At 43.9% G+C, this 27,560-nt stretch overlaps 1 protein-coding gene across 2 annotated transcripts in view; it reads left to right on the top strand.

Annotated features, from left to right (window-relative positions):
* The first annotated feature begins 15,505 nt into the window (after nucleotides 1–15,505).
* The window catches only part of LOC135378522 (uncharacterized), a 41,170-nt gene continuing 29,115 nt past the window's right edge, over nucleotides 15,506–27,560 (top strand). For both annotated transcript variants that reach the window (XR_010418433.1, XM_064611575.1), the window contains exons 1-3: nucleotides 15,506–15,660; nucleotides 20,893–21,052; nucleotides 21,938–22,077. Coding sequence is in view for 1 of the 2 variants with exons in the window: in XM_064611575.1 (XP_064467645.1) it covers nucleotides 15,571–15,660; nucleotides 20,893–21,052; nucleotides 21,938–22,077 (390 nt within the window). In the remaining variant the exon portion in view is untranslated. The remainder of the gene's footprint in view (nucleotides 15,661–20,892; nucleotides 21,053–21,937; nucleotides 22,078–27,560) is intronic.

The raw sequence follows: 27,560 nt of genomic DNA, 5'->3' as shown, positions 1-27,560 counted from the left end.
ACGGACTGATCGTGACGTCAACCCGATCGGAAAAATGCTATTAAATGTCATCGGATGTCATTGCTTGTTATTAAATGTCATTTGCGTGTTATTACATGTCATTTGCGTGTTATCGCATGTCATTGCGTGTTATTACATGTCATTTGCGTGTTATCGCATGTCATTGCGTGTTATTACATGTCATTGCGTGTTATTAAATGTCATTAAATGTGCATCCAGGTGCCTATCAAACACTATCGACACGTGACTTCGCATTGTTTACCTGAGTTAACCGTTACCTTATCCTGGCGGCGCATGTTATTGAAACCTGGAAACCCATTGTTCACACTATCGATACATGATTTCTATTGTTTTCTCAGATATCTTATCGTGCATGTGCGTGTCGCATGTAACCTGAGCGGCCCATTGTTACCAGGTCCTATATCTATCACTACTCCAGCACAAGCAGCATTTTGGACAGATCTCTGCAGGGTATGCACAGTGAAGCTTCCTTATGTCAAACTAAACTGGTGGTGCAACCAAACTGTCCCATAATTAAAGGAGCATGGAAATCATTTGGAACATATATTTTTTCACCACTTGATATGAACATACTACCTTCATAAACTGTCACGCAAAATATTTCTTTCGAAAAGCGTGAATTTCCTGAGAAAATTAGTTTGCAAGAATGCGCTCCGCGGCGACAGTCTCCCCCAAGCCGAGGCGGCCGATCACTTCATTGGCTCCCAGAAGCGTCCGCTCCCCGCCAGAATCGTCTGCTAGCTCCGGAATCGTGGCGACTTACCGACTGAGACGCGGTTGCTATTTATTTGCGTTTGACATTCACTAGCTTTCTTACATGATTTGTCTCGTACGTTTTAAAACAAGACATAAAACAAGACTGCGGGCAGTGTAAAAGGCGTGGCTTGCCTCTGCATGTGTTGCCGTGACGGCCCGGGTTGAGGTGGATCCACTGATCTGGATTGTAAAAGGCTGGATCGCGGATAGGGAGCGCGAGCGTGAAGAAGCCGGCCGCCATCTTACTGTACACACAACAGTCGCCGTAGCGATCATGGCAACTTCTTGCAATTACGGTCGTACCAACCGTACTGGCAAGGTTACAGGGCCTAAATTTATACAGGTGAGTCACTCTTTATCGAGGAATAAATAGGCGTCCATTCTGTATATTTAGTTGACCATTATGAAGTGTTTTTTTTTTTGCCCAAAACGAGCACTGGATGCAGGTTGCTTGATCGCTCTTCCGACGTTCAATCGAGCACACTTGCATTTTACCTGGCGGCAAATACAGTTTGAGTGCATAATATGCTTGAAAGAACACGTTACACTACACAGGTAGTGTTGTCATCAATACATGTGCGAGCACTCGAGCGCTTTTTTGCATGCATTGCTAGCATGGTACACGGTGTTCTCTGCGGAAGCAAGTGCCACATTCGTTTCTTTGAATTACCTTCGCGCACAAGTTCGGTATTACGTCATAATAAGACCACGATTGTCACCTTTTTTCATGTATTGGTATTGTTTTGTGCCTTGGTTTGATTTGTGACAAAGAATCCTACGTAACGGTGGTGTGGCGCGACCTGAATAACGCCTTTGTGTCTGAGCTGTATCGTCAGCTTGTTACGATAGTAATAATTTGTAGCGTGTCGTGCTATTTGTAGCAGTTTTTAAGGCAAAAGTGGTCTCTCAATACAGGTTTCGTCATGAGGGCTACCCAGTGAATAATCTGTGCGGTGTGATACGGCTGGGTGTACAGGTAAGTATCACGTTCCTCATCCACTGGTTTCTACTTTACAGGAAGGAACAACCTCAGTGCACGCACTGTGGTTAGCCTCTCTCAGTTTTGCATATTTTCTTACATGTTCACATCAGAAACACACCTTACACTTTAGGCTCCTTCACCCAGCAATATAATAATTAGAGATTATAATTCTTTTTAGAAGAGTTCCCCATATTCTTTTTAGAATAGTTTTTAATCTTTTTAATTTTTAGAAGATACAGGGATTGTAAACCATGTTTTAAACTGATGTTTTAACATTTGTCCAATGCATTTATTAAACAACATATTCATTTTTAACTGGTTGCACCCAAACCAATGTTCTGATGTATTATTTCCTTTGTTGTCGATGCACCATAAAAATTGGAATAATCATCATCAATGCAGGTTACTTCACAGCTGCCTCGACATACTCAAGAAATGGGTGCAGAACCTGCGTAATGCCCACAAACTTTGACTACCACAGCACCTCCAGAAAGTAAAGGCATATGTGTCACATGGGATTTTTAAAGGCATTCACAGTATATAATACCTTGTATGAACTGTTGTAGATCTAAGCAGTCTCTACAGTACACTCTCAGAAATTAAAACATGTCAGGGAACTGTGATAATTGTTTCAGTTAATAGGCATGCACATATACTTACGCTATAAGAAGAAAATTATTTATTGAGAATGCACTTCTCTGGCTACTCATGTTGTTTACATCTACGGTTGATCACATTCACTTATCACATAATATATTATTATATATTATTATATTATCACATATTCGATCACATTAAATTTAAAATTCAGCATATATGAGAAAATATCAGGAGGGAAGTTGCTATTCATTGCTCATTCCAACCTAAAATTGAGTGCTACAAATTTAGAGAGCGTACCTGACCATTATCATTCCTAAAATATATATTGCCATTGTAGCAAGGTCACAAAACAATAAATGTAGTCTTTTGCGACCTCCCTGCACGTTCATTGTATCCTGAAACACATAAGTGCAAGAAATAAATCTTGAACTTGAATAAACTTGATGTTGTATAAACTTGACATAAAATGTTGAATAATATAATGAATGATTAAAATATTGAATAAACTTGAACTCGTATATTCTCTTTACTCATCATCAGTGATCTTCATTACAAAAGCATATCGTGTTAGACTTTTTTGTTTGCGTTTCACTGACTGGGTACACGAGGGCCAAAATGACAAAATCACAATTGTTTCAAGCTCCAAATAATCCTGTTGCAATTTGAAGACCATGCGTGGAGCTGCATTTTTTGGAACATGCTCCACATAACAAGCATGGCAAAGTCAGCACTGGATAGCAGGACCCCGTCCCCAAGCAGCTTTTCTCACGCTGCAGTTGTATTCAACAAAAGCATGTGAGTGCTGGAGAAGGACATTCAGTTTGGCACAACCGCGCCTGCAAATAATCAGAACAAATAGAGGAAGAAACAAACAAACATAGAAGGGCTGTACTTCAAAAAGAGATAAGTCCTGTGTCTCAAGGAGGTGTTACCACTTTCTAAGTAACTTAATTGATTAAGCTTACATCACTACCTGATTAACTGTCCTAACGAGTGTGATCTAATTGCGTGAAGTAATTATTTGCGCTGCTTCGGTGTGTCCATATTTGCGAGGCAAAGCACCGCTGTCGTTTACTAAAAGACTCTTTCTAAGGCGATGCTTGATATAAATCATACTAAACGCATACACGGCTAAAACAACGGCTGTGATTCTACAGAATGATCTCTTTCTGCCATGCGAGTATATCTTTTCCCAGACAGTTCTTTATGGAACAATTTTTGTTCAGAACGCAGTACGGGATATTATATACATGGTTGTTGTTAAACTCAAGTCGTTTCTTATTGAAATATTGGCTGGGAAACGTGCTGTAGTACAATCCCCAGCGCTGCACTGCGGTGACGGTCTAGTTTCGGAATGCAAAACCTAACGTAATTAAGAATCGAACGGCAGGACACCTGTGAAACACTGTTAGGATACATCAGTATATACTGGCACCTTACAAAATTGTGTGATGACAAACAACGATCAATGCTAGCAGCGCAGTAAATACTCACAATCTCTGTTGCCTCCCATTGTTTTCTATGGGCACACACAGCACTTTGGGGCCCACCAACATGACGGCCCGAAGGCACGCCTCTCCCCCACGAGCCCCTCTCCCATGCGCGATCCAGCCTTTATACATAGAGATCAGTGGGTGGATCGTACGCGGTTGTGGTTTCTGTTCCGATTGTGCTGAGGTGTCGTTAATTAGTGAACAGTATTGTGCCCGTGTGTGCAGCATATATATGATACGACTAAATACATTCCTGTCTTGGAGATTTATTCCATGTGCCATTGTTGTATGCTGCGTATGACCATTCAAAAAGAAAATGTTTATTTAGCCATGTGTTTTGTGGTTTCCCACAGATCGCTAGCAGATTTTGGTATCCATGTTGTTGTGCTTGTGGAGAGGTTGCGCTCCTGGTATCAGTAAGATATGGTAAGCACAATGTCACACACCTATGCATTCATCGGTCCGCTCTTTCGCCTCAGAGATGCCAGTGTCCATGCGGTTCAGAGCCCATAGTGGTCTAATTCCAGCGAATTTCGAACAAGCGAGGAACCTGACCATCTCCATTTTTTTTTAATATATTCTTCAGGGGCGGGAAATGATGAAAAATGCGCCTATATTTAAGCCTCAACCTTCAGCCATTTTCGAGGGAGAGGGGAAGAAAGAAACTGGTCGAAATGTGACCCAGTCGTTTCGAGCTACTTTGAGGGCTTGTCAATTGAGAAGTATGCGGTTCTAAGAGCCACAATATTTTTCACCTGCTCACTGCTACATGGACAACACGCTGTCGTCTTCCTAGCCATTGGTAACTGAAACTTTTTTCCTAAAAAAATGGCAAAGTCGCAAGAAAACGCGGAAACCCGCGTTTTTCGGAGCCTTTTTGTATTGACGCCTTTTGTATTGGAGAAAAATGAAACCTACACCATTCGTTTCGTCATTGCATGCCCTATCTGGTGATACCATTTTCATTGTTCTAGAGTTAATCTGCTAGAAGCAGATTGTAACAATCCCACAGGCGGCATCGCGATTTAGCTGTACTTCGGCCGGCGCTAGCAAAAAATGCCCACCAAAAAGTTGCCACGATTTTTTTATATGTGGCGCAGAAACCCTTTCCTGACACACAGAAAAAAAATGAGATTCGTATTTGATTTTCGATGACGCTACGATTTTTTAAAGTGACAGTGTGCACGCGCGCTGCGCACTGCTCCTGGGCGGTACTCTCCCGCAGCTGGTCGGCGTTACGGTCGCCAAGGGCGAACACGATTCAGAGAAATCACGTTAAAAACGCGATTATGGCTCATATCCGAGTCGCTGACACTATCGATACAACCCGGTGCACGATTAAGAAGTCACAGAAGTTGGTCGCGGAAAAAAATGTGTGGGCATTGCCTGATCCGTACCAGCACAGTGCTCTGAAGGAAGATGATTTGGGGGCAGCAACGAGCTTTTATACGGTGGATGAGCTGGACTGCACGTTCAGAGCCCAGGATCAAGAGACGTCGTGCACGTTAAAGGAGGAGGCCAAAAACTCACAAAAGCTAAGAGGTACATGACTTGTTCATCCGCGAAGCCTACAGAAAATTTAGGAACAAGTATCCAGACATAACGCTTAGCTTGAACAAATTTTACTCCATCCGCCCCAAGTGGGTTAGCATTAACCCATGCAGAGATGAATGCATATCCACGTACTGTGCAAGCTTCGAGCTCAACGCAAAGGATCATGAGCATGTGCATCTGTGATGGAAACTGCGAAGAATGTCTTTCTGGGGATTGCGAACAGTGTCCAGGTACAGAAGCACTAACTGAAGAAAGTCTGGGCATCCAAGATGACCAAGAAATTGATTACGCAATATGGGAGGAAAGCGGCCTGCTGAGGAGGACATTACATGCGCGCAACTTCATTGAAGTAATTAGAAAGTGGGTGCTCCTATATCACCCATGACCACATCAGGAAGGCCCAGAAAGAAGCGGTCCGAAGGGAGAAGTGTTCTGTAAAGGCAGGACACGTTGTATTTCATTTCGACTTTTCAGAGAATTGGACAGGTTATCCTGCCCAAGGAAGTTCAGAGCTACCACTGGCACAAAACTCAAGTTTCGATATTCACATGTGTGGCTACTACGTCAACTTCAACTCGCTGTTATGCTGTTGTGTCCAACGACACCCGGCACGACAACGCAGCAACATTTCTTTCTCTTCTCAAGATCGAAGAACATATGGAGGACCACGAACCCCTGCATGGAAGCGCTGTATACATCTCTGATGGGGCCAATGCGCATTTCAAAAACAGATTTCAGCACTATGAGCTCGAACGCAACACAACTGTAGATCGGTGGCTTTTCTCAGCTCCAGGTCATGGAAAGAACGCGTGTGACGGAGTCGGAGGTGTTGTCAAACATACTGCAACAATTTTCAGCTTGCGCTCTCCAGCAACGGAAGCAATACGAAACGCGTGTAAGTTCACTACCGCCGTGTCAAGACATGTCAAAAATGTGACTTTACTTCGGAAGATGTGAAAACCTTCAGGCAACAAAAAGAAGATGAGTGGAAGAATGTACGTCCAGTGCTCGGCCTTCGTTCTCATTACGTGTGGGTAAAGGAAAGTGAGGCTCCCAACAGTGCAAAGTTGAAGAAGACTCAAGCAGGTATCCCACCTTTGTTCTCATCCTGTGTTTTCCAGAGTTATACAAATTAAAAGTGCGTTGCTCTGAGCCATAACCATGTTTTTAACTTGACCTCTCTGAATCGCGTTCGCCCTTGGCGACCGTGTAACGCCGACCAGCTGCGGGAGAATACCGCCTAGGGGCAGCGCGCAGCGCGCGTGCACACTGTCGCTTTAAAAAATCGTAGCGTCACCGAAAATCAAATACGAATCTCAATTTTTTTTCTGTGTGTTACGAAAGGGTTTCTGCGCAACATATAAAAAAATCGCGGCAACTTTATAGTGGCCATTTTTTGCTAGCGCCGGCCGAAAAACAGCTAAATCGCAATACCGCCTGTGGGATTGTTACAATCTGCTTCTAGCAGATTAACCCTAGAAGAATGAAAATTGTATCAACACATAGGGCATGCAATGAAGAAATGAATGGTGTAGGTTTCATTATTCTCCGATAAACGGCGTCAGTACAAAAAGGCTCCGAAAAACGCCGTGTTTCGCGTTTTCTTGCGACATTGCCATTTTGTTACGAAAAAAGTTTCAGTAACAAATGGGTAGGAAGAAGACAGCGTGTTGTCCATGTAGCAGTGAGCAGGTGAAAAATATTGTGGCTCTTAGAACCGCATACTTCTCAATTGAGAAGCCCTCAAAGTAGCTCGAAATGACTCGGTCACATTCCGACCTGTTTCTTTCTCCCCCTCTTCCTCGAAAATGGCTGAAGATTGAGGCTTAAATATAGGCGCATTTTTCATCATTTCCTGTCCCCTGAAGAACATATTTTTTCAAGAAAAATTGGAGATGGTCAGGTTCCTCGCTTGTTCGAAATTCGCTGGAATTAGCCAGTGTTGACCACAGCACGGAGAAGTCATGATGGTCGACGACCTCTTCAAGTGAAAATACTGGTCACTGCGCCGCGTCTTCATGACTATGCATTTGTAACCAAGAAGAAGCACTATATTTCAATCCGAATGTTCGTTCACACTTAGCAGTATCACTTACCAGCCTCCGGTACATTCGTGTGGCGAAATCGAAGCTGACGGAGCTTAGGCTCCAACTCCATAAACCGTTTCGTCAAGAAGAGCAGACGTGTCGCCTAAAGAGTGTTCAGTTCATCACCTGTCCTTTCCACGACGTCCGATGAACAACAACGCTTCCTGCTCGTTCGGCTTGCCGGCGCCACCGACGCCGGAGAAATCGCAAAAAAGAAAGAAAAATACGGCGCGGCCATATGACGTCGGCGGCTGGCAGCCGAGTGAGGGGGCATTTCTGCCGCGAGATTCAAAGCTCCCTCGCGCTCCAGGATTGCGCGCTACGCTCAAACTTTTTGTGCGAATATGTATCACAGGGCTCAGGATCGTAATTTGTACTTCTCCCGTCATATTTTCTTCCGATCACTTCCATGCTCCTTGAAAACCGTGTCACAGTTACGGAACCAAGTGGATCAAAAGCTAAGAAGGCATGTAAATGTGTCATGGGAATATGAATTTGGTTATGAAATGGGCATCGACATAGGACAACAGTCCTGTGCTTTCGCTTTGGACTGTGCCTCGCAGCACTTGTCTAACCGTGACACTCTCGAACTTGTCTATTAATTTCACAGCTTCACTTAGTACTTGTAGCTGTAATTTAAGCAGTTTCCTCCACGTCGTTTCCTCATTGCAAGGAGGCATTGCAGCACAATTCCTGGGAAGCTTTCCTCATCTTTGGTGCTCTGTACCGTTGAGACAATCTGAGCAAGCACACGTGCTTATGCCCCAAGCGAGCACTGACCAAGGCTGCTGGATCAATTTACCACTCTGGAATTGTAATCATTCCGTTTTCCCACTGGAGTGGATTGTCCTGAGTGCTCCTGTGAAAGCCATATTTTCGGCGCATGGCCTCTTCTTCTGCCCAGCAATCCCACGCTCACAAAAAAAGAAAAAAAAAAGGAAAATATTTTATAGCTTATAATACATATACGTGGTGTTTCACCTAAAGTGATAAAAAATTGGCGACGTACCCGCCTGAGAATAGCGGAGCTTTCTGCAATTACCGTCTGGAAACTTTTGCCCCCATTTGGGAAGCTTTGGACAATTTTGAATTGAGCGAAATTATTATTTTTTCAATCGAACTTTGAAAGTCGCCAAGCCGACCTCACCTTTTTAGAGGAATATGAAGCCCTCCACGGCTAACCGCAGACCCAACAAAAACTATGCACAGCATAGAAACAGAAATAGTCGAAAAAAAAGTAGAAGTGCTGCTTTAGCCACGCATGCTTGATTGTCACACACACAAAAAAAAAAAAGCATGCGCGAGAGGTGCGGCAAGAGGAGGAAGAGTCCTTCCACATCCCTGCGATGCTCGTGCTGTCATCTGTTAGTGGAGCAATGGCAGCCTAATGAGGGAGAGGCATGTGAAAACGTGATCAACATGACATACAGCTGGTATAATTTCTTGTTTAGTGTCCCATTAAAACCAGCATATACAATACTCTTCGCACAATTTAGGGTTCATCAGTATAGCATGCTATTGGAGGATGCTATGCTATGGAGGATGTCGTGGCTTTGCTGTGGCTTTGCTGTCGTGCTTGCTATTTTGTATTTTAACTATTTTATAGTTCATTATTTGTAGCAGAATGTAAGGAATGCAGTGGGCTTGTTAAAAGCCATTCTTTGAGTGGGAATTGACCAAACTATCTACTCTGAGGAATTGAAAGGAATGAAATTAGCCCAAGCGTCCATTCCTCTGGCTGTCCAAGCCTACAACACTGGTACTGACGAGACCTGGTGTTTGACAAGAGTACAGAGTACACAATACTACCTCATTTTTGATGTGAGCAATTGTACAGAGATGCACAAAAGAGAGACTGTCTTCTCCTAATCTACTATTTGAGGCACTTACATTGACAATCTGGTGCGGTATGTTACACAGGAAAATTACATCTACAATAATAATTTTCAGAGGCTCTGAGGAGGAACAAGAAACTTCAGTGTAGAACACGGCATGAAGTGGACACCAATCAAGAACTCGCTACGCCATGCGAAGGAGCGGCAACACAACACCAGCAATAGTGAATAGTGCTGATGAGTTAAGTGGAACGTTGAAAGCCTTTACACTTGGGCTTCTGCAGAGACTTGCAATCTTTTGTTTACCACGAGAGCTACATTCCCTTGTACTAAGTCGGACACAGTGCAATATCTTTGAAAATAATTTATTTCTGAATACGTGCAATCCACACGTAATACTTGTTGGCCAAGATCATATGTCAGGGATAGGATGCCCTTTTTCTTTGTATGCATGGTGTCCAAGGTAATGTGCACGAAGGATATTGAAAAAGTGTGGCTGCCCAGTATGAATGAAAATAAAATGTTTAGAGCCTATGCGAAGAAACTGGAGCTCTAAGGACAACGCACAGAAAGAACATTAGACATTGAGCCATTTGTGTTTAGAGCCTTGTGTGCCCAGAATTTTTTGTTATGCCTAATTACCGAAAGTTATAATTTCGCTTTAACAGAGGTGTAAGAAAGTTGTGCTTCGAGCAACTTGTGTCTCAAGCAGACCCTTGCTAGGGAACACACCAAGCTAAAAAAAATACTGAGAAACTTGAAAGCTCTGCCATCGCCGCATACAAAAGCATTGGACGCTCACGTGGTACCTTTAGCTCCCTTTTTTAGCCAGAAAATATGTCTGTCCGACACGTACGTTGCAGTTGTGATGGGAGTTTCGGAACATGGTTTATAACTTTCTTATGTATGCCTCGAATCAAAAAAAGTTTTGGCTAAATAATTGTGCGTCATTCGTCACGAGTACACAAAGCTTCAAAAAAGTCTACAGCTTTCGTTCGCATCCCCCCCCCCTTTCCCGCGAAGACTAGTGAACCAGTTACTCTTCTTCTTGCAATCTGGAATGATATGCTTGGTTTAATAAACGAACAAAAGCTTTCCTTGCCGTATGAATTATTTTGAGTGACACATACCCAGCGCTGTCACCAGTCGGCTTTCCTATTTTGCCCGGGGAAGCGGTGAAACTTCAGACACTTCCCCGTTTCGCTCGAGAGGAAGAACCACCTGAATGCACTCAGTGTAGCGAACCTCTGTCGGTTTTACACAAACTCATCTCATGTCCATCCAGCAAGGCTATGCAGTAGTGCGCGTAAAACACATTTACCTTATAAAACTACGAGCACATGTCCACATTCCACATCTCTCCGCAGCTAGAAGAATCCCCAGCGGCCGGCGCGCGGGCAGAACTCGTGGCAGTGTTGTCAAATCTCATTCGCAGGAAGTCGCTAGTGGCGCCAGGGGCGCGAAGCTGTAGTAGAAATCTATTGTAGCAGAAAACTCACGTGACCTCCGGAGCTGGACCAATGACTGAGGACTAGCCACCCTATTTTTTTTAATATTTTTATTATGTCGCCAATGACGTAAATGACGTGTCATCCGTTTCTCCCTCTACTTTTCGCCTCTCTGCTGCTTCCCATTTTCTTTTGTTCCTTTTTTTTTCTTCAATTCACTGTTTTTCTGGTTCGCGTTTGTCGGAATGCAGTGTGAGTTACAGAAATACGACGACGCCTTGGTTTTTTTTTTTTTTTTTTTTCACATGAGGTATTTTATTGTGCGACATACGGTTATGCAAGAAAGACGTACACAGCATGACTGCGGTAATGAAAACATCATGACATTAATATTGCTCCGGAATTTGCTTGAAGAAGCGTGATAATGTCAGACTGCCTCTGGCAAGGACTGCTACTGGGGAGCTCTGGCTGCAAGATGAAAATTAGTATCAGATAGACAGCTATGCATGTGAAAGTTGCAATATAAATAGAAATAGTAAAGGTGCTATTGAACGCGAAAAAGAACGGTGGAAGGGTTGTGAGAAGCTCGCAGCCATGGGGTATGATGAGCGACTAGTATAAAAAATACCTTTTATTGCTCTACTTCACAATGATATATTCAGGACGAATAGCCTGACAAACTTGGCTTGAGCGCTACGTGCAGAACAGTCAACGCGAACGAAACTTGCCGAGGGAAATCACCAAGTAGCATCATACCTTTATACAGTACGACGTGAGCGGGTATTTAATCATAACATTTCGATGATATTTTTTCACGAAAAGAAATTGTATTCTACCATCGTATCTTTAAAGCTCCACTGACTGTCTCGGTCACAGCGTATTCCGGTCCCGATTTACGGTAACTATTAAGCAACTTATTCACAATACACGAAGTGAACGCGGTGTTGTAAAGCAACAAGCAATGACAAATCACTTACCTGTTGGCAGCCGTTGACCGGGTATCAGGTACGAGGCGTTCGGACGCTCGAATAGTTTTTACACCAAGAAGCAGAGCAGAAATGTTACGCAGGCATTTTCTTTGGCAGCTGTGACTGTTCGAGGACACTCACATGATAAAGCTTGCGCTTTTAAACAAGAAAAATCAGAACTCGTAGTCCAACCCAACCGCTACACAATACGAGCCGTCTGAAACGGACGCCGGCGACTCCGTGGACGCTGGTTCCAACCGGCACAGCCGCCGCGCTGTCGCCTGTTTGAGCGCTCGCGAACAAATATGAAAACGGCCAATCATAGCTCAGAAAACGAATTCATCCTCATGGGAACCAATCAGTAATCACTAGCCACCGGATGTGTCCATGACGTTCAATTTATGACGTTTTCTGACGTCTGATGACGTAAAACGCATGAAGCGCCTCACTTTATCCCGCAAACGAACTGGCGAGTTTCGGGCCCTTGGTGGCGCCCCGAAAAGTCGCTAAAATTGAAACTGAAAGTCGCTAAAAAAGTCGCTGCCGCTATTGTGCCCTTTTTGTTCGTTGCATGTTATGAAACAATATGGTGACAGCCAAGATGCCCTACCAAGATGATTCAGCGAATGAGCGCAGTGGATGGCCAAGAGAGAACATTAAAAAATGGGCATGAGTGGATAAGAATGAGAGAAAGTAAATGAAATTCGGCATCTTGAACATCTTCTGCAGACCTTTTTCTCGTTTTGTCACCGGAGTCATTGAACATGGTTTGTTTATTGCTTACAAAAAGTTCCGATGCCTTCTCGTGTTTTTGCGACCTGCTTGTCTGACAACCTCGCATAAATCTCACACTTGCAATATAGGTGCACAGCACCCTTGTGTCAGTCTTTGACTGGACGACGCTATCCCTAGAATACTGGCAGCATCACCGAGCTCTTGCGGTATTTCTGATGTTACTTAAGAGGTATTTTGGAAAGCGCTTGCGTCTAGGCCACGTGGTGCGCCAGAAATGGGGCAAACTGGAAACAGCTCAAAGAAACTAGCGCTACGAAGAACAACAACGAAACTGCACCACTGCACGCTGCAGGGAGCACGCTGAGAGATCTCCGTTACAGGTGATTGGACCGGAGTAGTTATTAAGGCCAGCGAAAAGTGGCGCAATTTCGGATTATTCTTCGCTAGAGCTTGTCGGCCGCTGAAATGTGACAGGAAAATCACGATTCTTCCTGACTTCATGAAGGAATATTTGTGTCGCTAAAAAGTCGCTGAGCATGTCAGAAAGTAAAAAAAAAATCCGCTAATCCCAAATACAAAATTTTGTCGCTAAACAGACCCCGAAATCCGCTAAATTTAGCGACTTTCCCCCAAATTTGGCAACACCAGAAGCATCCTCACGTGACATATGACGTTCGCCGAGAGGCGGAGCCCGTATGACTCGAACTCAGGGCCAGTTCTCACTTTGCGACGCCCGACGCGGCGTCGTGAGCGGGCGGCGGAAATAGACGCGCATTTCCGGAGTCAGGAGAGGAGAGACGTCGAGCCAAAAAAACTGCCATGCTGAACTTCTTTCACGACGTCGGCGAGAGCTGCCGAGAACGACAGCTGGCGACCAATTAGGTGACACAGAAAGGCCACGCCCCCTGATTTTTCGTCTGCTTTGGACGACGGAAGGCCACTGTGGTGGGAACATGAAAATTGTGCGCGCTGACGGGGCGACGGAAATGCGCCTCTACTTCCGCCGCCCGCTCACGACGCGGCGTCGTGAGCGGGCGGCGGAAGTAGAGGTGCTGCCCTCAGCTGTACCGAAGAACCGGATGCAGAACGTACTCCAATATGCCAATTTGTTCCACTGTTCTTTCAATCTGTGAGGTACGGTGGAAGGTGGAGGTACGTGTGTGATAAGTCATGCATGTGCATGCTCTTAGTGCACAGCGCTTCGAATTTCTGTAATGAAATACGCTGACAGCTGAACAACTGCAAAGCACTCGTGACAATAACGTTATTTTAAGATGAGGAATGGGGAGTTTCATTGCCAACGTCTATACTCCACCTCATTGCTGGTGGCGACGTGGTGAATAAAATAACGAGCCCCTTCAGAATAAGGATAGATGTTATTGTAACACACACACAGAGACACTCGTAGAACATAATACGATAATGGAAAAAGTCAAACGAGAACCGTACAATACCAAATCACATAATAACGAACGAGAACCGCGGAACACCACACGAAAACCGAACAACAAACAAAAAATATAAAAACGGAGGCACCTTTCAATAACAGACACTGCGAAACCTTTCTGAGTAAAAATAATTACTTTATAGGTTGACATTCACGAAATTCACCTTCATACGTACGCGCCCTGTGCACGACAGCTACGACCCCCTACTCGGAATACATGCAGCGGAGAAGTAAAAGAAGGCAATTACCATTAAAAACTACAGGAACACGGCTTGAATACATCAGCACACTGATTCCTAAGAAAGATGCGTGCTAATTAGCAATGAGGAGCGTTTAAAGCGCAATAAATACTCTAAATCAAATCGCTTCCCATTGTTTCCTATGGGAGCAGCCGGCGCCAGTGGGCCCTCCAACTGCGTCCTGAAGACGTTGTAGCAGAAAGTAATGAGAGCCACTGCTGAGGGCAATATTTGGTTACTGTTGTTATCGCAGAGTGCTAGACACCTGGTACATACATGTATTTCTTTACTTAACTGCAGGATAAGAAATTACATTTCAGCGCCTACTTGTTTTGTGGAACAAAATCTGCAGCTGAGGCAAAAGTTTATTATTACATTTTGTATTCTGGTTTTGAAGGCTTGTTTCGAGGTATACAGTGGAATCTCACTAAACGGAAATTGCTTAAACGGAATTACTGCTTTAACGGAACAACAGCTGCGAGGCGGTTTGGATTCATATTTGTGCAGCGCAAAATAACATTTTTACACCAGTGGGTAAACGGAACTGACTGAACATTTCAAAGCAACATCGCTACGTGCATCGCAGCTTGAGCTCTCCGCTTCCAGTACCGCCATGATTAGGATTAGTATGTTAACAGTAGTAAATGCCATTTCCAACAGTATCGCAGAAGTGCGGACATAACGCTCTTGATCTTCAAAGCAAGATCGAAGTTATCAACAACTTCGCGAGAGAGGACACTGTCACTTCGCGGACTTGTCATGTCGCGGCTGGTCGCGGTGAAGCGCAAAAGGACGCTCTTCCACTCCCACGTCCACCAATGAATTACACCAATGAATTACGTCCTTTTGCACTTCGCCGCGACCAGCCGCGACAAAAATATGTAAACCGAAACCAATTACTTACTGCAACAAATGACCCGCTTCGGTGGCAGATTTTTCTCTAAAAGGTGCCCACTGAAGGTCCCAAAAGGGGTATACCCATTTTAATGCCGACGGCGCCCTGCTTTAGAAGTTATGTTTTTTCACGAAATTAATTTGAATTTTTATTTAAATAATAAGCGGCTCCAACTCATTCACACGGTGCGCAGGTTGTAGGCAGTATCGGACAGATACTTGTAAAAAAGAAAGTTCTTCGATTGGTGCACCAGTTCGCGAATTATTTATCCCGGTGATTTAACTGAGACACCCGGTATACATACGCTGTATCGTTGTTGCATTGTTTGGAAAGGTAAGCAATGCCACAAAATCTGCGCAGAAATTGGTTTCAGTTTTGGTTTCGTCCCTCCGCGCCCTCTATCCTCTATTCCGAAGTGGGCGTTGATTTTCATAACGGAGGGAGATTGCTCACCTTTGAAGCAGTAGTGGCAGTTCGCAGTAGGTGCGGTTTGGTCGGCTCGGCTTGTCAATGACAACTCCGGATGAAAACATTGAGCGTTATGCTACAGAGGCAATGCAGATCCCTCCTGGGGACCTGATGAGCACATGCTGTGGGCCTGTAAGTGCACATTCAACAATATTGAACTGTACGTGCGACGCACCTGTACAGCTTTGTTTTAAATCGCTTTTGAAGGAACCAGCGTTTGTCTACCGTATATTGTTTACCGTCTATTCGTAGAGTAGACACCGGGTAGAGTCTTTTGGCACCGGTCACAATGACATCTGCTAGTTTGTTTCTTGTAAAGATCAAAGTTTACGTGCGATCGGGGCGTCGACGTTATAATGCATGCTAGCAATCTACAAATTTCTTATCGTCTGTATCAGTACCTCTCATATTATTAGGTCGAAATGCGTGAGACGAAAAATTGATGCGAATCATGCGAAGTCTTTGTGTACATGTTGCGTGCAAGTGAAAAAAGAAGTGCATATGGGACTCCAGTCCATATTCACTTCCTTTTCACGCGGATCCTGTGTCATATAGAAAACTGTTCCACAACATGCGGCAAGGAGGAACGGAAACAATTGGGCGTTGTATTGCACGCCGGTTCGAAAGAGCATGTAATCTAATCATCTTTGCAGCGACTGCTGCATGTAGGAAGTATATATCGACGAGTATTTGTACTTGCATGACTGTGGTGGAAGGAAAGCTCTCAAGGCAATGAAGGTAGCTGTGTATATAGACGAGTGAGCGCTTGTTTATGCAGGGAGACAAATGCACGCGTTGTCAGGACTGGACATTTTGGAACAGTTGACCATTCGAAATGACATTGGAGAGCAATTGCTACAAAACATGTTGTGGTTGCGCATACACCTTTTCAGTTCTAGTTTTTCTTTTTACACACATATCGTGGAACACTTCAGCAGGGTTTACGTTGCAGCATCACCCAGTGAGAAGAAAAGTTTAGTACTCTTACAGTTTTCAACACTGATTTTCCCTGCAACCCCTCGATCCCCCCACTCTTTTCTTTTTCTTTTTCATGTGAATATACATTGGAGTAGATAGAGCATGTGGGAGTCCCCCACCCTGAAATCCCACACTCCTGCACTCCTGACAAAAATCCTGCACTGATCTCAGGTTTCCGAACACTCAAAAACAAGAAATGAGCAGTATAGTGTGTTCTGCATACGGTACATCGAAAACTGTAGTGGTGTTGAATTGAATGTTATTGTCTTGATATCTACATCACAAGACATGCAGCTTATTGAAGCACTGTGTCAGTTAGGGATATTACCAGTACCTGCCCCTAAAAAATCTATAGAAGTCATGCAACATACACCCTCCAAAATACAGACAGAAAGGCCAAAAATACCAGAAGAGCAGTAGATATGGTTACCACCCCCTGCACCCCTGTACGGGACACCAGCACCCCAATCCGAAATGGAAATTCCTGGCTCTCGAATCAAGTAACAATTATGCAGTTCTCTGCATTAGTAGTGTGTTCCAAAGCAGCAGGTAGATAGACACAAATAATTGACAGAAACTAATCAATGAAGAATGACAGTGTTCAGTTTTTATTAAACATACTTTGCTTATCAGTTCCACATCACATTCTTTTTTTTTTTTCTTTATTTGGCAACAGGGTTTGGGAATGTGCCTGAAAGCAAGGGAGGCCCAACATGTTTTATACTGTTAAACCAATAACACCCTGAGGGAACTGATGTTCTGAGGCTGGAACAACATAGAAGGGACAAATACATACAAAGCCTCAAATGCCTAAGAAATTAACGATGAATTTAACATCTTCAGAATAAAACCCTCTGTGCAGTGACAAAAGTCAAAGAACAATAACAAAAGAGGACAACAACAACTCCACAAAAGTTATTACCTAGTTATCATTGCATTATATCAGTGCTGTTGTTGTCGTCCTCCTCTTTTGTGTTGGTCATTTGTTTTTTGTCCCTGCACTGAAGGTTTTATCGCTTTTGAATGTGTGTTACCAACCCACCCATTTTTTCACCTTTTTTCACATATTTTATACCCCTGACACGTGGACTCACATGAAATGACAAATGTGTGAGACTCAAACGTATATTTCTTTAAATTTTTATGAACTGGTAAGCAGTTTCATAATAAGCAGTTTCATCATGTCTGATTATTTATTTATTTATTTTGTTAGTTATAATTTATGATAGAAAAGTTCAAAACCATGCAGTCGCTAAAAGGGACAAAAAGGTCACTGAACTTTCGACAAATGATTTTATCGATACGAAGACGAGAATTTTATAGTAGTTTTTTTCCCATTGTCAACAACTGGGCCACATGTGCGATAGATTTTATCTAACCTTTACCTACTTTGGGACAGGCTATTAAAAAAAAAAAACGTATCCTCGGTGGTGGGTTTGAATCCTATGACCAGGTGTGCTGTCTGAGGTTTTCCCTAGGTTTTTTGAAGTCTTTCCAGACTAATCTCGGCACAGTTTCTCCCGAAATCGGCCCAGGACACATACTCTGTTTGGGGAGAGGACAGTGTTTGTCCTCTCCCCTGTCTGTCCTCCTTTGAGGTTTACCTCGATGCATTCATACCAACTTGCCCGGTCCCCCACTTTTTCCTGCTGTACTCTTACCATCTTTCCATATGTGTATGCTGCTCATAGCCAGAGCTGCTTTGCAGCATTAACACGTAATCAAGAGAGAAAAAAAGTCATTGGATATGACACAATGTGGATTTCACACTTGCAACAAGTTGACTCTCCTAGATGATGTCACTGCAATGATCTGGAAGATCTAAATCACACCTTCTCCATTGTCTGCACTACCAAGCTTTCAAAACCACATTTTTCAATGTCTCTAAATCAGCCGGACTCTTGCCGTCTCACTATGTCAAAATTCCTTATGGGACCTAAACTTTCAATGCCTGCCTTGTGCGACGCTGAAGAATGTGAGTACGAGATCAAAATCATCAAATGCCTCTCCAAAGAAGTATATAAAGGCCTGCTTCTTTCGTCACAACAAAACTATTATAAAACATTTTGCACCGCCCATTGTGAGATCAAGATCTCAATTAATTACTATAGAAAGGTCAGAAACTAAAAAGTGTATATATTAGGTAACAAGTAATTTGAAAATAACTCATCAATTTTTCCCAAGTACCTTAGGAACTTCAAGTTCATTTTCGTTTGAGGTAAATTTTTCAGTAACTTATACCCCAGTCAGACGACATGCTCGAAGGACTTCGGGGAATTTTCATTTGCAAAAAATGACCTCTCAGAGCCGTGTCAGACGGCAGCTCAAAGGACCTTTCTAAGAAATGACCATCAACGCGAAAGGAGGCCCCCAACGACATTTGAGGTGCAGAAAGGAGCAATCTCGACAACAGTGTTATGCCATTGTACCCTCGCTACCTTCGCAGCTGAATGTAGGAAAACTTATAAAATGCGGATAATGGAGTGAAACTGTGTAAACGTATTTAGATCCTATTTAGAGAAGTGCATATGACTTCTGCATCTTGATTTGTGGCGCACAGACCAACTTCAAATTTCCACAGCAGACAGGGAAAACGAAACCGAAAAAGGGAGCCGATGAGGGCAGTCAGTTGAGGAGCACTCCTTTCCCGCCTGTCTGGCAGGCGCCCCTGAACAAAGGTCATTTGAGAGGCCGAAGGCCATTTCTCGCAACTGACATTTGGAATGCTGTCTGACTAGGGTATAAGTCACATTTTTTGCACAGTAACTTAACTGGTAACGAGTCTCTTTTGTCTTGTAACTTCCTTATCTGTGATATATATATCAAGAACAAGAGTTGTTCAAAATAAGACCTTTGTGGAACGCCAGATGTAATTCTAGATGTCCCCGATTTCAAACCATCAGTAACGACACACTGCTCTCGAATGGAAAAATAAGCCTCAAGCGAGCACAAAATATGAGCGACTTTTGGTTCAGCACACTCACACGAAGGTCCTCAGTATCGACAGTGAGTATTACAATGCACAAAAGAGAGAGGGCGCTGACAAGCTGGTGCATACTGAAGGCTGGAACCGGAGACACAGAGATGACAAAATTTCTCTTACACAGCAAACACAGGTTTAATAACAACGAACCGCTATATCCCCAAGAACCTCCAGAGGGGGGGCAAGGGGAATAAGCGAGGGGTTACTAACACACTTTCCCCTCGTGGCTATCTCCACCGACTCCAACAACAAACGCTTCCATTTGTTCCCTTCCGTACGCAGAACTGAAGTGTCACTGAATACAGGTTGACAGCCATTGCATTCACTGATATGGGCTACAAGTTCACTAGACACAAAACTCTTCTGGGTGCTACGGCTGTGTTCTAAAAGGTGAAGATTCAAACAACGACCTGATTGACCCACATAACAGAACCCACACTCAAAAGGAATGCAGTACACAACGTTCTCCTTACACTGTACAAAAGGATATTTGTGAGCAAAATACAATTCTAATGCCAAAATTCTTGGGGACAGCAAGTATGTTACGTGAAATAGAGTGACAATATGGGATGACAACAGTTTTGAGTTGCTTATGGGGGTCATCAGACGGTTTTTCAGGAACGAAAGACACTCGACAAATTTCAATGAATGCCCAAGAAGAAAGCACATGGATATCATAACGTGCCTGGAGTAACCTCTTACATTGATTTTTCTACGCTTGAAGCCACACAATGAATACAATTTTTCGTGGTAGCAGTTCTCAACAATGAAGAAACTATGCCATTTTTCACAACTTTAGAATGAGCACTCGAGTAGGGAAGAAGAGGTGTGGCCCCTCGCTTGTTCCCCTTGCCCCCCTTCGGAGGTCCTTGGGGATATAAGCAGTTTGTTGTTATTAAACCTTTGCTGTGTAAGAGAAATTTTGTCGTCTCCGGTTCCAGCCTTCATTGCGATGCATGCTGGAAACTTCTGCTACTGATTATAAACTTCTCTCAGATACATCTGCTCGACTATTAGAATAAAATGTGCATATATATCGTATTTCTGTTTAGTTGTTTAGTAATGATCACTGATATGCAAACAGCTGTAATGAGCACTCTAATATTTACTGTTTGAGCATATATTTTATTGTTTTGTCAATTCCAGTTTGAACAGCCTGAGCCACATTTCTCTCAGTGTACACTGAGCGAAAGCGGTGTTCTGTGCCTGTGGTGCAAACTCCTTTCCTTAAAGTTGTAAAGTACCCCTACTGCAAACTAGTTCCAGCCTGTTGTTGTGTCCGGGCTCTTCTTTTAGCACAATAGCAATACAACTCCTGTGACAGGCTTTCTCAGTGGTTTGATATGTCATGCTTCATAAGCCTTCATGTTTTATATTCTTGTGCTTACTGTGTGCATTTTCAGGTGAAAAGGTGCCATGCCATAACAGGAAAAGAATGGGCATTTGTTTTTTTGTCTGCCGTCACCTTGTTGACCTCCTTGGGCTTCACCATCGACAGGCTAGCAGTACTGCCCAAACACTCGGATGATTTCACTTTTGCACTCGTCCTCCTGTTAGCAACTTGTGAGTTACTGTGTGTCCAAATCCTCTTGTTCACAAATCAGAAATGTACAAAATGTAACAGACAAACAAACCTAACATAAAATTACGGGAGTTCTCCGAGGCAGTGTACATTTAAGGACAAACAGGAACATGTGAGCCTCCAAACGCCCGGGAATCAATGAAATCAAACAGCTCAGGGGAAAAAGTTCAGAAACCCGGAAATCAGAAGGCCCATGTGCAAGTCCTTGACTTCAGCACCTTTTCCCTGAGTTGATTTAAAACAACATGGTTAAAAGTGTGGCGCACTCTTTTATGGTGTCAAATGGTCATTTTAGAAATGCAGAAAATTTAAGAATTGTGAATACAAAGTAAATAGTTATCCACCTGAAACCTCTATGAGGTGCACCTGTATGAGGGACTGCATTAGGCATGAATGCAATCTGATCTGCTGCTTTGAATGAGTTTAACCATTACCGTTTACACTGAACAAGGTGGGATAGCCATGTGATCCTGCTATACCTCGCAGGAGCTGTTCCAGTAACAGCCACTTTTTATGATGAGCAAATTAGAATGGTGCAAGCGAGCTGGTGTACTGTAGGTAACATGTAGGTAACATGTAGGTAACATGTAGGTAACATGTAGGTAACATGTAGGTAACATGTAGGTAACACATACTGTGGTAACGTTTCCATGAGTTCTTGGGGACTCCGTGTTTCCATGAGCGTTCCTCAAACTCGAGGAAATGTTACCACTCTTCATGACCCCTGTTAGAGGCTGTTATCTTCAGCAGTATTTCAACATGCCATTAGATATTATAAAGGGCCCTCGGATTTGCTGCATGCTTTGCAATTAGAAAAGTTGTACCTTTTATCATTAACTTTAAAATGCGCCACTTTGTGCTTGCAGTAATGTGCATGTTCTACGTCACCCATGGCATCTTCAAGGAACGACCATATGAAATTGTCGTCTACATCCTGAGCATGATCGTGGTGTTGGTTTATCTGATTATGAATTTCAGTACTAACACTGCTTCAGTCTTCAAAATGGTAAGACATGTTATAATTAGTCATTGACATTTTGTGACAATAATAATAACTGTATAGAGTACTGAAGATCTTTTAGAATGCCCTTCTGTGATTTGGCTATGTGGAAATGGGTATTTCAGGCTTGATAGACCAAGATGGTCTACGCCAGGCTGTCCAAGTCACACATAAATGCCAATGTTATAACCATTCTGCAAATTAAATTATAGTCGTTGTGTTGTAAGCACTCTATGTGATGGCGCTGCATGTATCTTATATACCTTGATTATGCAAGAGTGTATAAAAAAAAGTCAAAACTTCTCGAGCGGGACTACACGGAGTCGCACACATCCGAAACTATAGGTGAGCCTGCCACAACACATGGTGTCAGAAGTGGGGTTTCGGCAGTTGCTTGCTAGTGTAAAGCATTCGAGATCTATTAACCATGTTCACTAACTGGAAATTGGATATGGGCACTACACAGTCGTCGATTAATCTTCCACCAATCTGCCAGCCGCCAAGTGAGTTCGACTTCACAAATCCCGAACAATGGCCACAGTGGCATTGGCGATTCAAAAGGTACCACACGGTGAGTGGACTGTGCTCAAAGTCAGACGAACACCAGATAGATTGCCTCATTTATCTAATGGGAGACAAGGCAGAAGACATATTGTTGTCCTTGAAGTTGACCGCAGAGGAGTTAAAGAAGTATGATGTTGTCATTTGATCCTTTGAGAAGCACTTCGTTGTTCGCCGTAACGAGATCTGCGACAGAGCCAGATTCCATTCGCGCAACCTGCGGGAAGGAGAAATAGTCGAACAGTTCTTTAGAAAGCTTTATGTGTTGGCAAAATATTGCAACTTCGGGGTTCTACATGATGAAATGATACGGGATTGCATCGTCGTTGTAGTCAAGGACCACAGCCTTTCAGAGAAAATGAGACTAGACTCCGAATTGACTCTTGAAAAAGCCACTTTACTGGCCCGCCAGAGCGAATCGGTAAAGAAGCAGAAGCTAATGCTACATGCTGAAGAGGCTAAGGTGGACCATGTTATGTCTACCAAAACGTCAACTTCAAAGAAAGGTGAGAATCCTCCTTATGCCGGGAACCAGCAGCAAGCAAAAGACAAAACATCGTCGAGTTCCAAGTCGCCAGTCTCGTGAGGTGCCAGCATGAGATGCGGGAAAGATCATGAGACAAAGGAAAAGTGTCCAGCCCAGAATGTGCTGTGCAACAAATGCAGGAAAAAGGGACACAATGCCAGAGTGTGTAGGTCATCGCGAGTGTGTGAAGTGAGCACAGACAGTCCAGAAGACAAAGAATACTTCTTGGGCTCAATAGGCTCCGGAAGGGGACACGGAAGGACCGTAGCAGTGCAAGTGAGAAAATTGGGAAAGCACATTAACTTCGCTGTGGACGCAGGAGCAGACGTCTCAGTCATCCCCAACACTGTGTCGTGATGTTCTGCAACAGCCAGAGCTGAACAAGTCTTGACGTGTGCTCAAAGGCCCAAACCAACAAGAACTAGGGGTACTCGAGGCACTGCATGAAGAACTGACATTCCAAGGGAGGAAAGTGAATGCAGAGCTGTATGTTGTGAAAGGTCTGGAACGGTCACTGCTCTCCAGGGATGTCAGTGAGGATTTAGGCCTGGTCAAATGGCTGTACACAGTGACTACCAACACACCAGGAACCCGAGAAACCAGGGACATTGATCCAAAAACGGAATTCCCAGTGCTGTTCAGGGGATTGGGGCATGTCAAGCAGGCGTACACGGTTACCTTGCAGCCGGACGACGTCCCGTGTGCATTGACTACAGCTAGAAGAGTGCCAGTGGCACTACTCCCTAAAGTGAAGGCCAAGCTCCAAGCTATGTCCAATGATGGGGTCATCGTACGAGCTGAGGAACCTACAGACTGGTGTTCGGGAATGGTCATAGTTCCAAAAACAAATGGTGGCATACGCATATGCGTGGACTTAACCGAGCTGAACAAATACGTCAAGAGAGAAGTCCACCCACTCCCGATCAATGAACACGTCTTCACACAGATATCAGGAGCGAAAGTGTTCAGCAAATTGGATGCCAACTTGGGTTTCTGGCAGTTTGAGTTGGCTGAAGAGTCTCAAACATTGACAACGTTCATCACATCATTTGGAAGGTACAAGTTTAAGCGTCTTCCTTTTCAAATTACGTCTGCACCAGAATTTTTCTGGCGAAAAATGTGTCAGCTACTGGGCGATCTAGATGGTGTCGTGTGTAACATGGATGACATTCTGGTCTTGGGCTCTACTCACGACGAACACAATAGGCGTCTACGTGGAGTGTTAGAGAGACTCCAGAAGCACGGCCTCACACTCAAATAGTTCAAGTGCCCTACAGCTGTACATGAACTGAGGACGTTCCTTGGCATGGTGAACTACTTGGGCAAATTTGTGCCTCATCTCGCACACGTGGCTCATTCTTTGAACACACTGTTAAGTTCAAAATGTGAATGGTTATGGGGACATGAGCCCAGCAGAGCGTTTGAACAACTGAAGACTATTTTGATGTGCAGTCCACTGCTACCTTTGTTTGACCCTGGGAAACCCACCATGCTTTCCTCTGATGCCTCATCTTTCGGGCTCGGAGCCGTTGTACGCCAGGAGCAAGAGGAGGGAGTCTACAGACCAGTTGCATATGCCTCTAGACCTCTTACAGAGGCTGAAAAACGGTACTCTCAAATAGAAAAGGAGGGGCTAGCAATCGTTTGGGCATGTGACCGTTTCAAGGAACTCATCACGGATATCAAGACTGGAACCGAGATTGACCACAAGCCTCTCATTCCAATTTTGATACCCATGACAAGGTCCTTGAAACGGTCACACGCCCAAACGATTGCTAGTCCCTCCTTTTCTATTTGAGAATACCATTTTTCAGCCTCTGTAAGAGTTCTTGAGGCATATGCAACTGGTCTGTACACTCCCTCCATAAGACATCGAGCCCAAAGTTTCCCCAGAATAACGGCTTTGTCAAGTCAGGAGTGCGCATCATAAAGAGCAGCCTGAAAAAGTCTGAAGACGTCTGCCAGGCTCTTCTGAGTTACCGCGCAACGCCACTCAGCAATGGATATAGCCCTGCTGAACTTTTAATGGGAAGGAGGATTAGGCCATCTGTACCAGTGGTAGACCATCTACTAGAACCAGAAACTCCGGACCGCAAGGAACTCTTCGAGCAGGAACAAAAGAGGTGCAACATGCAGAAGCAAAATTATGATTGACAACACAGAGCACGAACTCTAACAGAACTCGGGGTAGGAACAAAGGTGTGGCTCACAGACCAAAGAATAAGTGGGATTGTAACGGAGAACCCATGTTCATACTGGGTGGAAACCAACAAAGGCATTGTGAGGTGCAATCGATACCATCTGATACCGATGGAGAAAGCTATCAGTACAGCTGCTCAGGCTGTTGAGTCTACGGACTTCCCTGACATTCTGCCGGCCGACGTGCCAGGAACAACAGGCGACACAACCACCTCAGAGGAGATTTGGAGTCAGACCACGACAAACATCCAAGTAACCTACTGACTCCGCAAGTGAAACACACAAAGACACGGTGTGGAAGAGTTGTGAAACATCGTCATACATCGTCTGGACCCTTAGTGAAACACTAATGTCAAGAGTTAAGAAGTGTCTTGTAAAAGAAAAGAAAAGAAAAAGAAAGAAAAGGAGATGTGTTGTAAGCACTCTACGAGATGGCACTGCATGTATCTTATGTATCTGATTACACAAGAGTATAAAAAATAAAGCACTTCTAGAGTGGGACTACACTGAGTCACACACGTCTTCATTGCCGCAATCCGAAATTATAGGCGAGCCTGCCATAAAATAGTCGTAATCATGTAGTAACAGATACAAAAAGTATTTATTGTATAAACCAGACTAGGCTGAATTTTTTCTTTTTGTATGTTGAGGTTTTGTTTCCAAAGAAGTGGGCATGCAAAACTGCCTTTATGTTATAAGCTAGTCAGTGGGAGATAAATTTTTTTCAGTTCCTCTTCAGGAAAATGGGTGCATACACAGGATTGACTTATAATTTAATTTACAAGATTACTTTCTTACAAGATTTACAAGAAAAAAACTTTCTAAGGTCCTCGGCACCTCTTTCAAGGATTTTAAAAAAGCATGAAGCTCGTAAAACAACATCGAATAACTTTTCATGCCGAATAAGTCTATTTTTCTTTCACTACTTTCAAATGACTTTGTTTCTCATAATATATTGTAACAAATAAGAAAGTTGAAGAATAATGTGATGTCAGTACTGAAGTCTAATTCTTAGTTTGCAGTCTGTCTGTTATCAAATATTAAAGGAGCATTGAGGTGACCACCAAATTTGGCTTTGACTGTGGCGTGTCCTGCAACAAATAAAATCATCTCCCGCCAAAGAACGACGGGCACAGGTGATGTGGAGCGCGACAGCAGCGCTTCTGTTATGCACACCTTAAAAATATCCTCCCCCCTTCAAAATCGAGTTCTTTGGTTTGAGCCACGTGGCATCGCGTCACCAGCTTGCGTGGCTCTGTGGTTGGCCATGGCCATGTCACGTCGTTACTGGGAGGTACCCGGGTTCAAATCCCGGTGCCGGCTCTGCTGTCTGGGTTTTTTCCTGTGTCTTCCTCAGATGCTTTCAGACATATGTCTGCACAGTTCCTTTAGAAGTCAGCCCAGGGTGCGCACTCCCCCAGGGTGTCAGTCGTGATGTTGCCCACCTCTGTGAGGCCAAGAATGGCAAGCCCTTTCACCAACACCACTACCGGCATCGCGTCATATGATAGCAGACCAATTATTGACGTTCGCGTGAGAATTAGACACGAACTATTGTTTACTATTGCACTAGTACTGTTGCTTAGTCTAGCCAGAGACGTTGCAGCTGTCATGACGCTGAATTTCAGAATCACGAAGCGCAAAATGTAGTTCCACACAAGCAAGCGAAGCATTCCGTCTCACGGCTGATAATGAAGCTTGTTTATTGGCTAGAAATTCAAAACGTCACATCCCTCCAGAGCATGGTGCTCGGCCCCCCTATCACACAACAAAAAGCTACGTACATGTGGCGGATGCGTGGTGGAGAGAGGCGCTCGGGTTACGCATGTTTGTGCACTTTATGCAGCATCTTACATGGGTGGGGTAGGTACCCATGGAAGAAAGCATTTATATGTGCGTCAGTGAGCTGGCATGAGCCGAATGAAATGTATATGTGGGTATCATGACCTGTGCTCTTTCATGGGGTATCATTATTTGTGAAATGCTTGGCAGCCTGTTTATGGCCCCTTTAAGTGTCACTTAAAGGAGCATGGAAGTGACATTTAACATGACTCGAAACCCTGCTTCATCTGTGAAGCTGTCCACAAGGAGTCACCATGCAAAACATTTTCGCTCTGCAGCGTATTGTCACTGCGCAATAAAATATACAAAAGACAGTTGGAAAAAACAGTCGCGGACGAGACACGAGCCCCGCGTGACGTAG

Source organism: Ornithodoros turicata, chromosome 1 (genome assembly GCF_037126465.1).
Source record: "Ornithodoros turicata isolate Travis chromosome 1, ASM3712646v1, whole genome shotgun sequence".
NCBI classification, from domain to species: domain Eukaryota; kingdom Metazoa; phylum Arthropoda; class Arachnida; order Ixodida; family Argasidae; genus Ornithodoros; species Ornithodoros turicata.
This window is presented reverse-complemented; position numbering and strand designations above follow the sequence as displayed.